At 40.1% G+C, this 12747-nt stretch overlaps 1 protein-coding gene across 1 annotated transcript in view; it reads right to left on the bottom strand.

The window, feature by feature from the left end:
- MYO16 (myosin XVI) overlaps positions 1–12747 on the bottom strand; it is a 638577-nt gene that overhangs the window by 268796 nt on the left and 357034 nt on the right. Inside the window, 1 exon segment of the mRNA XM_017868179.1 lies at positions 359–470. Coding sequence (XP_017723668.1) covers positions 359–470 — 112 coding nt within the window.

Below are 12747 nucleotides of genomic sequence, written 5' to 3'. Positions count from 1 at the left end.
TAAAATATATATTTTTAAAATATATAATGTATATATTATATTCATTTTGGGAAAGGGCTCCTTGTCCACCCTCTTGAAAACTGCACCCTCTCCTCTTGCCACTCTCTACTGACTGCTCTGTTTTCTTCCTAGTTCCCTTCTTCCTCAACATGTGGATTAAGTCCTGCCCCCTGTCCCTGCCCCCACTAGCACGTCAGCTCCAGGAGGCAGGGATTGGGGCTTACTGTCTGTCGCATCATCAGTGTCCTCGACAACACCTGGAATGTCATAGGGGCTCAGTAAATACTTCTGAATGAATAACTTTTATAAATTAGTAGAAGGTTGATTTACTCAGTGAAATATTTATGACATGACTCACCAAGTTGCTGAAGCCAACTACATTCAGGGCTTGTTTCAAAACAGCCAATTTCTCCCTGTTCAGAGAACGCTCCCCTGCGGACACATCGTCCTGCATGGTCTGGTTCAAATACCTGTTAGGAGACAAGGCGTGTAACGTTACTGCTTGGCTTCTGGTCAGATTTCTGTGGTTAAAAGTCCTGTGCTGTATTTGATCTCTAAAATGATGGGAATCAGCTGGACATGGTGTCCCCATGTTTTCAAAGCGTTTGCTGCATAACAGCACATGATGTCTCAGGAAAGGGAGACGTTAGTTCTTGTTGTACCAGGACATATTTACATTCCTTTACTTGGTTTTCATCTTAGCTGCTGCACCTTTCCTTGTGACAGGAGAAGGTCACAAGTGATTCATGTATTCCTTTTTTTTTTTTTTTTTTTGAGACGGAGTTTCGCTCTTGTCGCCCAGGCTAGAGTCTAGTGGCACAGTCTTGGCTCACTGCAACCTCCGCCTCCCGGGTTCAAGCGTTTCTCCTGCCTCAGCCTCTTGAGTAACTGGGACTACCACCATGCCCAGCTAATTTTTCTATTTTCAGTAGAGACAGGGTTTCACCATGTTGGTCAGGCTGGTCTTAAACTCCTGACCTTGGCCTCCCAAAGTGCTGGGATTATGGGCATGAGTCACTGCACCTGGCCGTGACTCATGTATTTCATATAAAAATTTGACAGGTTCTATCATACGCTTTGTAATTAATATCTGAACTAAAGATGCCTAATTTATAGTAAGTTATTATTTTTCCTTGTTGGTACTTTTCAATAATGAGATTGGTTGATTATGCCATTGATTTACTCCTTTGCCTCAACAAACGTGTATGAATCACCTATCTTAACACAGGCAATACCAAGCAGCTGAGAATATGAAGGAAAAGGACTCAACAACAGCAGAATAAACGATGCAGGGGCACAGACAAGGGAGATAGAATCAGAGAGACAGACTCCAGGTATAAGTGTACAGGAAGGGGCCGCACCCAGAAGTGGACCATGAGGAAACACGGTGGGGAAAAGCAGGTTTTGGTTCCAAGAGTTGCCATGTAAGAATTTGCCAAGCAACTCCCAGGCTTTCAGCTTATCCCTGGAATAATTAGAACATGTACAAAGCAGAAAGAATTGGTCAAGCATGATGCATATGGGGAAAATATATCCATGTGTGCAAAATTGGAGTCTAAGGTGAGATGAGCAAAGATTGATGAGATTGGAGAAGTAGCCAGGGCTTTGTACAGCTTGAAAAAGAGTTTGTCATGTCTTGGAAGTGACGGGCAGCTCTGAGGGCCTTGCAACAAAGAAGTGGCACGACCAGGTTAGTGCCTTGGAAAGAATATCCTGGTAGCCCAGGGCAAGATTACCTGGAAAGAGGTAAGGCAAGTAAGGGGAGCATGTGGCCCAGTGAGAGACCAGTGGTGGTGAAGAAGCGGACGGATGGGGAGAGGAGAAGAGAGGAGGCAGAGCTGGCAGTACGAGAGGGTGAACTGGGCACCAGGAGGTGGAAAGCCGGGAGTTCATGATGAGTAGCAAGTCTCCGTCTGGGAAAACAGGGTGGACTGTGGGTCCGTTCACCTGGAAAACATTCTCAAGAGGAAGAATAGGTTTCTGGAAAGAAAAAGTCTTATATTTGATATTAGACACATTGACTTTAAACTACTTGTTAAAGTTTAAATGTAGTCCCAAGAAATAACAGCTATAAAGATCTGGAATTCAGAAAAACACTAGATAATAGGATCTGGAAGTCATCAACACGCAGAAGGCTAAAACCATGGGAGAGGGTGAGCTCACACAAAATGAGATGCTGGAATTAGGGCTGAGGAAAGAATGGAGTGTCCAGGATGGAGTAAGAATGTTACAAGAAATTTGAGTCATTAAAACAGAAGGTTATTTTTTTTTTTTTTTTTTTTTTCTTATTTTTTTTTTTTTTTTTTTTTGGAGAAGGAGACAGAGTCTTGTCCTGTTGCCCAGGCTAGAGTGTAGTGTGACGATCTCACTGCAACCTCCTCCTTCCTGGTTTAAGCAATTCCCCTGCCTCAGTCTCCTGAGTAGCTGGGATTACAGGCGCACACCACCACGCCCGGCTAATTTTTGTATTTTAGTAGAGACAAGGTTTCACCATCTTGGCCAGGCTGGTCTCAAACTCCTGACCTCATGATCCACCCACCTCAGCCTCCCAAAATGCTGGGATTACAGGTGTGAGCCACTGTGCCTGGCTGGAAAAGGTGCCTTTAAGACTGAATGACAGTGATGGAAAAGAGACCACAGAAAGAAGGAAATTGTGCCCTTGACAAGGGGAATGTTTTTTGGAATTGGAAGGGAGAAGCAAATCGCAGTGGCCATGTGAGCTGGGTCTGTGAGAACTTCTTTTCCCTCAATCTCGGCTGAGGTTGGAAGAACAATCTAGGGGCTGGAGTGGGGTGTGGGAGAGACTTTGGAATATGAACCTGCTGAGGTAGAAGTATAAAAACCTGCATAAAAGACTTCAAGAAAGGGAGCCATGGAGAGTACTGAAGAGGGGGAAATGGATGAGGTAAGGAGACGGTGTGGAGTTGGTGCAAGGTGTAAGTCTGCCTCTCACTGCAGAAACGACCTGACTTTCTAGGATGTGCCAGGTAAGGTGACAAACATGACCCTGAAGTCTGGTGCCATCTCAGGGGAGGAGAGCAACCAATGCTTGTAGCTTTGATTTTTCTAGGAGAGAAAGAGGTTGAGGTTCCAGTGACCAGGTGAAGGTCGTGGGAACCTAACAAATTTGCTGCGGAGAAGGGACAGTTGCGAAGCAGGGAGCAGCAGGAGCTCAGCTGACGCTGCAGCATGCCGTGCCCAGGTGGTGGTGGAGACCAGCTCCTGGGGTGGGGTCACCTCCTCTAGGGCCCCTCAAATGCCTGATGGAGGATGAGCAAGCTGGGGTTTGGGGCAGTAGAACAGAAAAAGGTCAAGGGCAATGATATCAGTAAGAAATTGGCTTACTATGGTCAGAGGGTCCTTTTGTCTGCAATCTATAAACCTTTAGTGATAAACCTTTTATTATGATTATTACTATTATTATTATTTATTATTATTATACCGGGTCTTGCTCTGTTCCCAGGCTGGAGGGCATGGTGTGATCTCAACTCATTGCAGCTCTGCCTCCGAGGCAGAAGTGATCCTCCCACTTCAGCCTCTCGAATAGCTGGGATCACAGGCACATGTCGCCACGCCTGGCTAATTTTTTGTACTTTTAGTAGAGACAGCGTCTTGCCATGTGGCCCAGGCTGGTCTTGAACTCCTGATCTCAAGCAGTCTGCATGTCTTGGCCTCCCAAAGTGCTGGAATTATAAGTGTGAGCCACCACACGCTGGCCCTAGTGATAAATCTTAATGATAAAAAATTGTAACCCCTCTCCATACTTCTGGTCCTCACAGTAGGTTTCTATGCATCTTCCTGACATTATCTTTTATTCTGACTTACTTGATCTTGCACAAGTTAATATTCCATTGAGGGGCCACTTGTCTTGCAAAGAACAATTGGCTCCTGTTATCATTAGAGTCAAATGGGCCAAAAAAAATAATTTTACAACTCTTGATAAGTAATCCATTAGTAAGCTCCCCGTAGCCCTGCACCAGCTAGCTTAAGTATTTCTTTAAACCTGCCATCCTCCATTTTATTCTACTTTTTAGCCTAGCATTTACAGCAGCTATGACCTGCTCCATGAGAAAGTATGAATACACGGTCTTTTTATTTCAGTTACATTTGGGTAGATGAAGCCCTGTGACGAAATCCTGGGAGCTGCGGACAGGTCTGTTAACTAGGTAATGGGTCAGGTGGGAACCAATTCAAAACAGACAATTTGAAAGGGCAGTTTGCCTGATGGCAGGAAAGGTGCCTTCAGCTTGGCTGTGAGCATTTTCCTCTGCAGCCGGAAAACTTGTCATAAAGACGAAGAAAAAAACACAATGCCTTTTGCACAATACTTAAAATTCTCCCACTATTCAAAAGCATCTAGGATGATTTCACTAGAAATGCAGTTCTTACTTATCAGCAAAACTATATCTTAAAATGGGAAGGTTGGTACCAGAATAAAAAAAATACATGTTTATTTTGGAGATTAAAATACAAATTTTCCCTTTGACATCACTCAATCATGAAATCTCACATACGGGCAAAAAAAAAAAAAAACTTGGAAAATATGCATGGTAAAATATGGAAACTAAGAATCTGAAGACATATTTAAATACCATTTGACAATTAAAAAAAAAAACCCAAACATTTAAATCTTTATTATCTGTAAAACAGAGTAAAATATATTAAAATAGATTTAAAATTCTCCATTTCTAGTTCGCAGTGGTTTTGTGAATGACAAATGAGACATTGTGTGTGGTATGCCTCCTACACTCAGGTTGCAATGCATGTACGGAATATGAATATTTCCTGGAATGACTAGATCTTGCCTATGTGGGCAATTTTTAGTCAGTGTACTCCGTCATTAATGAAGCTCTTAATCAAATAAATGACTATGCCACTAACCATCTTAAACCATAAAATATGCTTTTCTATACTTTTCAGACAGATAAAAGTAACAAATAGGTAAAAGGAAAAGATCATAGTTCACACTTGGCTGTTGTATACTGACGTGAATTGCCTGAAAGTTGACAATCATCGATGCAATGTTACAATGGCATTCCCAGACCCTTTTTTTTATTTTCTTAACAGTTTGAAATAGGTAAGAATAATGGTGGGTGAGGGTCATGGACTTCCCAGTGGCCAGTGGACTCGCTTCACCTCCACAGATGTTATCCCACTAATCTCAACACAGTGGCTGAGAACCATCCTAGAAGAATCGAAGCAAGGGTTTCATCTGAGAGTTTCCAGTTTTTCCCCCGTATTGATTCATGGTCACATAACCTCTAGCATTCAGACCCTTTCACTTAATATTCAATGTCTTCTATACTATTCTTCTATGAGTCAAAATCATACATCTATAGCTTAAGCCTATTTTCTTATCCTCTTTGGCTCTTGGAACACTGGCAACATCTAGATATCTCCATGTGCAGAGTCAGAAATTTCAGAGAGCCTTTGTTAAGAGTCATGGCTATTTTGTTTTTAAAAGATTGGCAGATCAAGGGAATAGTCTGTCTGCTGTTTCTATCATGGGGTAGAAGACTCTTAACATGGGTGCTTTAGATGGATAAAAACTACAGATGGATTAATACTGTTTAATTCCACTCAAAGGGAAATGCGATGGGAACTGGTATTTCTTGATACTGATGGCCCAAATTCTCCACTGGATGTTTTAGAGGCACTTCCTCTATTATTCTCCACAACAACTCGCAAACAGAGCCATTATTTTACCTATTTCAGAAATAAGGGCACTGGAGTCTGTTTAAAGTTGTGAAGCCCGACATCAGCGGACCAACACACCCCCGTCCTGCCCCCGAGCCCAGCGTCTCTCAAGCTTAGTTAGGAGTTTCCCGCAAGGCGGATGGGACACACCGAAGGTCTTGCTGCTCTGCCTCTCCTGAAAGTCAGCAATTCCTAAAGTCTCCTACATTTTATTTACAGAAAAAGGATAAAAACATTGTAGAAATTTGGTGGCCCAATTCCATAGAAATTTTAGCAACATTGATATCAACTATATATAGTTTTATGTATGTATGTATGTATGTATGTATGTATGTATGCATGTATGTATTGACATGGAGTCTCACTCGTTTTGCCAAGGCTGGAGTGCAATGGCATGATCTTGGCTCACTGCAACCTCCATCTCCCAGGTTCAAGCGATTCTCCTGCCTCAGCCTCCTGAGTGGAGTAGCTGGGACTACAGGTGCCACCACCACTCCTGGCTAATTTTTGTATTTTTTGAGTAGAGACAGCATTTCACCATGTTGGCAAGGCTGGTCTCAAACTCCTGACCTCAGGTGATCTGGCCTTCCTCGGCCTCCCAAAGTGCTGGGATTACAGGCATGCACCACCATGCCAGGCCTATAGTTGTATTTTTTAAGCAGTGAAGAGGTGTCTTGACCTTAAGTGTTGGGTTGAGTTGGCAGCTGAAGGAGAATAGTTAATATCTTTCCTCACCAGAAATCTGTCTACATCACCATTGTTCATTCATTTATATAGTATTCATTTCTTCTCTCCAAATTTTAACCAATTATTTAAGCATGTTTATTTCTCCTTAAGGCAAATTCTAGGAAAAATAAACTTCTACGTTCTTAAAGTGTCAAATCACATAAAAGTCGTAATTGCTGTGAAAAGTGCTGCTTGAGAACATAATTTCAACAGGTATTCAATTGGCAGGGATGTCCTGGGGGAAAATACAGGCCCTGGGGAAGGCTCCCAGCTAACCCCACAGCCTTTGCCCTCCGTGTTCACCATCACATGCCCACTCCTCCCAGCTCTCCACGGCCTCTAGGTTGATGCTTAATTCACTTTCCACTGATTAACTTCATAGCATGAGGTTTTGGCGTTTTTTTTGTCTCCCCATGAGCTAGCCACAAGAGTCCCAAGAAAACACCAAGTGAAACTAAAAGTAAGGACTAGACAGCATCTGGAAGAATCTGCATCTATAGGGGTTTCTCCAAGACAGGCGTTCGTGGTGCATACCAATCATTTTCTTCTTTTTTGTTCTTTTCCATGTTCCCCAGTATTTCTGAAAATCAAAAAGTATTATATATAATCATAAGAAAAAGAAGCTCTGCACATGTATCCCAGAACGTAAAATAAACAAACAAAAAACAAACAAAAAAATGTTTTGAGGAAGGTAATGCTTTTAAATCATCCCTACATCTGTTACCAAGTTTATAAAGTTCTCAATGAAAATTTTCTAAAGGGGAAGAAAAAGAAGCTTTACCAAACTCTAAATCAAAAACTGGGAACACAGTTTTCTGTGGATTCATCCAGGCTGCTGTGTACGGCTAAACTGTATTCCAGTGTTAACACACGGCAGCGTATCTAGCCACTTAGCCATCTGAGAAACATCTAGAGTGTTTCTAGTGGGGCTTTTATGAATAAGGCTACTATGAACATTTACATAGAGGTATCTGTATAAACATACGCCTCCATTTCTCTTGGACGGATGCCGAGAAGTACAATACCTGGTTCATAGGGTAGCTGCATCTATAGTTTTATAAGAAACTGTCAAACTCTTTTCTAGCATGGCTGTACACTGTTTTACATTCCTACCAGCAATGCATGGGGCAGTGAGTTTCTTCACATCCTCACTAGCATTTGATGCTGTCACAGTTTTTTTTTTTTATGAGCTGTTCTGATAGGTATGTGGTGGTATCTTATCAGGGTTTTAATGTTTTTCTAATGGTTAATGACACTCAACACCTTTTCACATGCTTATGTGCTATCCATATATTCATATTTGGTGAAATATCTCTTCATGTCTTTTGCCCATTTCTAATTGGACGAGAACAGTTTTTATTTTCCTACTGTTAATTTGGAGTGCTGTTTATATATTCTAAATATTAATCCTTTGTTGGATATGAAGGTTGCAGTATTTTCTCCCAGCCTGAACCTTGTCTTATACTATTTTTAATGAAGTCTTCTGAATAAGAGTTTTACATTTTGATGTCATATAATTTAACAGTCTTTCCTAATGTGGATTAGGATTTTGATGTCAAGCTTAAGTTCTTTTTGCCTAGTCATGGATCCCAAATATTTCCTTCTTTTGTTCCCTAAAAACTGTATTGCTTTATACTTTACATTTAGGTCTCTGATCATCTTGATTTTTTTCCATAATATGTGAGATTTTGGCTTTGCTTTACTATTTTTTGCTTTGCTTGCTTTGTCTATGGATGCGCAGTTGTCCAGCACCTTTTGTTGAAGTTGATCTTTCCTCCACTCGACTGTTTTGTATGTTTGCCAAAAAAAAATCACCTTTTTGTGTGTGAGTGTATTTGTGTGAGTCTGTTTCTGCATTCTCCCTTCTCTTCCTTTGATCTCTGTGTCTATCTGTCTACCAATACCATAATGTCTGGATTACTCTAGCTGCATGGTAGGCCTTAATTTGGGTAGGGTAGTTCCTCTGATTTTATTCTTCTTTTGTGTTTTCTTTAGCTATGAGAAGTTCTGTGCCCTTACACACATATTGTAGAATAAGCTTCCATATGTGTCTTAATATTGTTAAGATTTTAACAGGAATTACACTAAACCTATAAATCACCTGAGGGATGACTGGCATTTTTATTATATTGAATCTTCCAATAAGTGAACATTATAAGTCTCTTTTTCTTTCATTGGTATCTTTTTTCATTTTCACCCTCCAGATTCTGTACATGTTTTGTTAAGTATATAATTAAGTATTTAATTTTCCTGGAGAAATTGGAAAGGGTGTTATGTTTTTAATTGTGGTTTCCACACGTTCACTGTTAATACATAATGACTAATATATGTGATTGATTTTGTGCACTGATCTCATATCCTGTCAACTGCTGAACTCACTTACTAGTTTTAGGAGATCTTTTATTTTTTAAGCTCCTTGGTTCTTCCCACTCCCCTTTTTCACAAAGCCTAATGGTGCTTTCTTTAGACTAAGTTTCTAAATTAAAATTTTATCAACCAGTATGAAAAAAGCACACCTTCTCCAGCAATACAGATATCTTCCTTCTTACAGAAGAAACCGTGGCAAACCAGGTGAATGTGTGTTACAATTGTATCAAATTCGACTTGTGCTTTGCATAAGAAATGGTTTTCATTACAAGTTAAATTTATTGAAAATAAGTCAGTAACAACTGTTGACTATGTGCTATTTCTAATTAACTCATCCATTTAACCAATTTGTTTATTGTCCTGACAACAAAGAGCAGGCTGATGCTATGTCTTCCAAAGCGAGTCCATAATACAGCCAAAATAATCTGTGTATATATGTGAGGTGTGAGTGTGATTGTGAGTGTGTGTGCTAATACTTTTGCGTTGAGGCAAAGTAAAACTAGTCCCGGACTAAGTTTCTTGTGTCACCTGAGAACGCATGAATAAGATTAAGCCATGGACTAAATCACAGGAGGGTTTTCTTTCTGAACAGAGAAGTCCACACTGAAGATTTCTTTCAAGAAGTGCTATGTGGAGGCACAGATGAAAACTGTTACCATCCAGCATGCGGCATCACTCTAAGGAGGGGGAATAGATATGATTTGAAGATCAAATACAAACATTGACTGTTTGCCAAAAACATCCCCATGGAACTTCAAAGGCCTGTGTGCTCTCCCTGTGGCCGCACCTACTGTGTCTCCAGGGTGCAGGCGTGGCCCCGTTCAGCAGGCACAGAGATCAGTGCGCATGAAACAACCCTTGTGTGCCTGCTTGTGTACCCAAGGCACGCTGAGATTGAAGGTTCAAGTATAAACAAAAATGTTACTACTTAAAAACCAACTTGTTTAGTCCATTCACCAAGTCAGAGACTCACAGACTACAAACACAATGTTTTGCTCAGTTTTTTATCTGCTGTGTGAATACAAAGGAACAGTGTCTTCTCTATTGTGGGCAGAGCTATCTTTTACTTGGTGATGTTTAATATATAAACAGAAGCCAAATAAGGCAAAATTAAACAGTTGGCTTAAATTAAACAGTTGGTATCAATAAAGACAGCACACTTTGCTAATGACGATGGCCAAGTGCTGACTGCCCACCTGCCCTCACTTTGCTCCTAAAAAAGAAATTATTTTCTGTATGGTTTTTGAACTATCTGAAACACATTAACCAATTTTAAATTTTAAGTCTCCCCTTCCTCAAGGAATACGTGTACAACTTTTTATTAACCATGTGTTCAGATACATAAATCTCCACCTGGAAAGTATTAATATGTGAGTCACAAACTGTTTTGTTTGGAAAGAGAAAATCTTGTCAGTGGTCTCCAGGAAAAGAACAGACTCTAATAAATTTAGGAAAAGAACAGAATCCTTTTAACAAGTTACACATTCAGAAAGTCTTTGGGTCTTGTGACATTCCCAGAATAGTTCATCCATATTTTTCTAATCAGTTGAAATATTTCAAAACATCTGGTGAAACAAATCCAAAACTCTTGCCACCTTACACACAGTGAATACTCGTATGGCCAATTATTTGTTTCTTGAAAATGTCTAGTTGGGAGAGCCGGGGGGTGGAGACAGACAGGGTGGCTGTGTCTTGCACAGAAGGCCCTGGACAACGCTTAAGGGGCTGACCCCAGCCTGAACTCATCCCCGAGCCTTGTGTCCGGCATAAACACAGCCAGAAACACACACCCAGAGCTGCTGATATTTCAATGAGTGAAGTCGTGAAATGGAGAGAAAAATAAGTTTTTGCTCAGGAAATGTGGGTTGGCCTGGCCTTGAAGATGGTGGGATTAGTTTAACAAGACGAGGCCTGGGGAGCTGCATTTGCCTGGAGGGAGAAGTGGGCAGAACTTTCTCTAACTCACACCAAGACATCCTCAGTCTTGGGAGGGTTCTGTATAGGAAGAGGGCACAGAAATATGCCTCAGGCGAGGCTGAACAGGTGCCAAGGTCTCCCTCAGGGGAGAAGGTGACCAGAAAGCATTGTGTAAGGCCATGTCCACACACCAACAGGAAGGATAAAATTCACTAACCCTGTGTCTTAAATACCGACTAACACAGGCATGTATACTGAAACTTCAGTAATATGCAAATATTACAGTTTATTTGATTCAGACACATGACCACGTACAGATAGTTACTACTGACAAAGGTATTCTTAGGCAGGTTCATCCGGGCCTCACGCTTGACCTTCATCAAATGCTCATAAAGTATGGTGTAAAAAACATTATACTGAATACAACCCACAGATGTATCAAGCAACCTCTTTCAGGTTAGCAGGACTAAAAGAAAATTTTAATTGCCCAGTCTCTACAAGAAATAAAAAAAATTATCTGGGCATAGTGGCCTGCAACTGTAGTCCCTGCTATTTGAAAGGCTGAGGTGGGAGGATCACTTGGGCCCAGGAGGTCGGGGCTGCAGTGAACTGTGATCGTGCCACTGCACTCAAGCCTGGGTGACAGAGTGAAACTATATCTCAATTAAAAAAAAAATCCATCTTTGTCTCTGTATAGATCCATACCCTCTTGGCTATTGGCTCTGTTTCTCTGGAGAAGCCTGACCAATACACTCTCTTCTCCCCATTTCACTTATTCATACATTTAAATACTTAATAGCTCCTATTTAAGAAAAATTTAAACATCATTAACTTGTTTATGGATAAAGATCATGCCTTAAAATTCCTGGTGGATTCTCATAAAATTTAAATTAATATTGAGTGTCCAGAAGGTTATATACACCTGCGAGTTTCCATATGTATGTCAAAGTTGCCATATGTATACCTAGTTGGTTACAGTTTTGCCGGATAGGTTCCCAATATATCTGGAAGTGCCATAGGTAGCAGGTTGATAAGTCCACAGCGAACACGAGCTCTACTCTTCCTTTGGTCAAAGGTTGGCATAATAAGTGAAAAATTTATGCCATAAAAGTCAACCCCCTTTATTATTATTATTATTTTTTTGCCAAAATCAAAAGAAACAAATAATCTAATGAAGAATGTATTAGGTAAGGTTATCTAGTGAAGAAAGTTTAGTGTAAGAAAAAAACATACAAATATTGATCAGAGATGCTCTGGAAGGAAGTATGACAAAATGGGGAAGAGAGAAGGAATGGAGATATAATAAAATAGTGACCAACATATATGTAAATACTTAGTCAGATTGCCATTACTGATAAGATAATTGGACAGTCAATTTAACCTTCAAAAAATGGCATGTCTACCCTCGGGCGGACAGACACACATTCCAGGTAGGCAGCTCAGAAGCCTGGCTTCAGGATAGGATGGGGGACGCATGCTAAAACCCTTTCTGACATGTTAATTAGAAACATCAGCACCTCCAAGTTCTAAAGATTCATTAAAATTGAGATTTTTAATGAAGAACTTAAAATGAGTAAAACGTGTATACTCTATAGACAATCTTTAAAAGTAAAATTCACGAAGATTTTTTTTCAACCACCAAAATGTATTCACATGTAGGCTGTACCTACTAAGGTAAACTTATTCAAGAAAATGTATGTAACTAAATGACATCAGTAATAGGATATTAGATCTGGCTATTTCAGAATAGATTCATAAAGTAAATAAAACTAAATAATCCAAATTTTCTTTTCTGCTAAATGTAAAAGCTGAGTAAAAATGCCTAATTATAATTAATCCTAACAAGTCAAGATAAAAAAGCATAGAAATGTGGGTTCCATTTTGACACCTACTGTTCTATTGCATAGGATTTGGCTCCTATTTTTAAAATACTTTCTAGTCAAGGATGTCTTTCAGAACTATTGTTGTGATCACTTATCTGCTACATATTTTCATTAAGAAACACTATTTATGAAATAACAAAGTTCAAATAATGAATAA

The sequence above is a fragment of the Rhinopithecus bieti genome, unplaced genomic scaffold (assembly GCF_001698545.2).
Source record: "Rhinopithecus bieti isolate Rb0 unplaced genomic scaffold, ASM169854v2 scaffold_3734, whole genome shotgun sequence".
Lineage (NCBI taxonomy): Eukaryota > Metazoa > Chordata > Mammalia > Primates > Cercopithecidae > Rhinopithecus > Rhinopithecus bieti.
The sequence above is the reverse complement of the archived record's forward strand: the minus strand, read 5'-3'. Positions and strand labels throughout refer to the sequence as shown.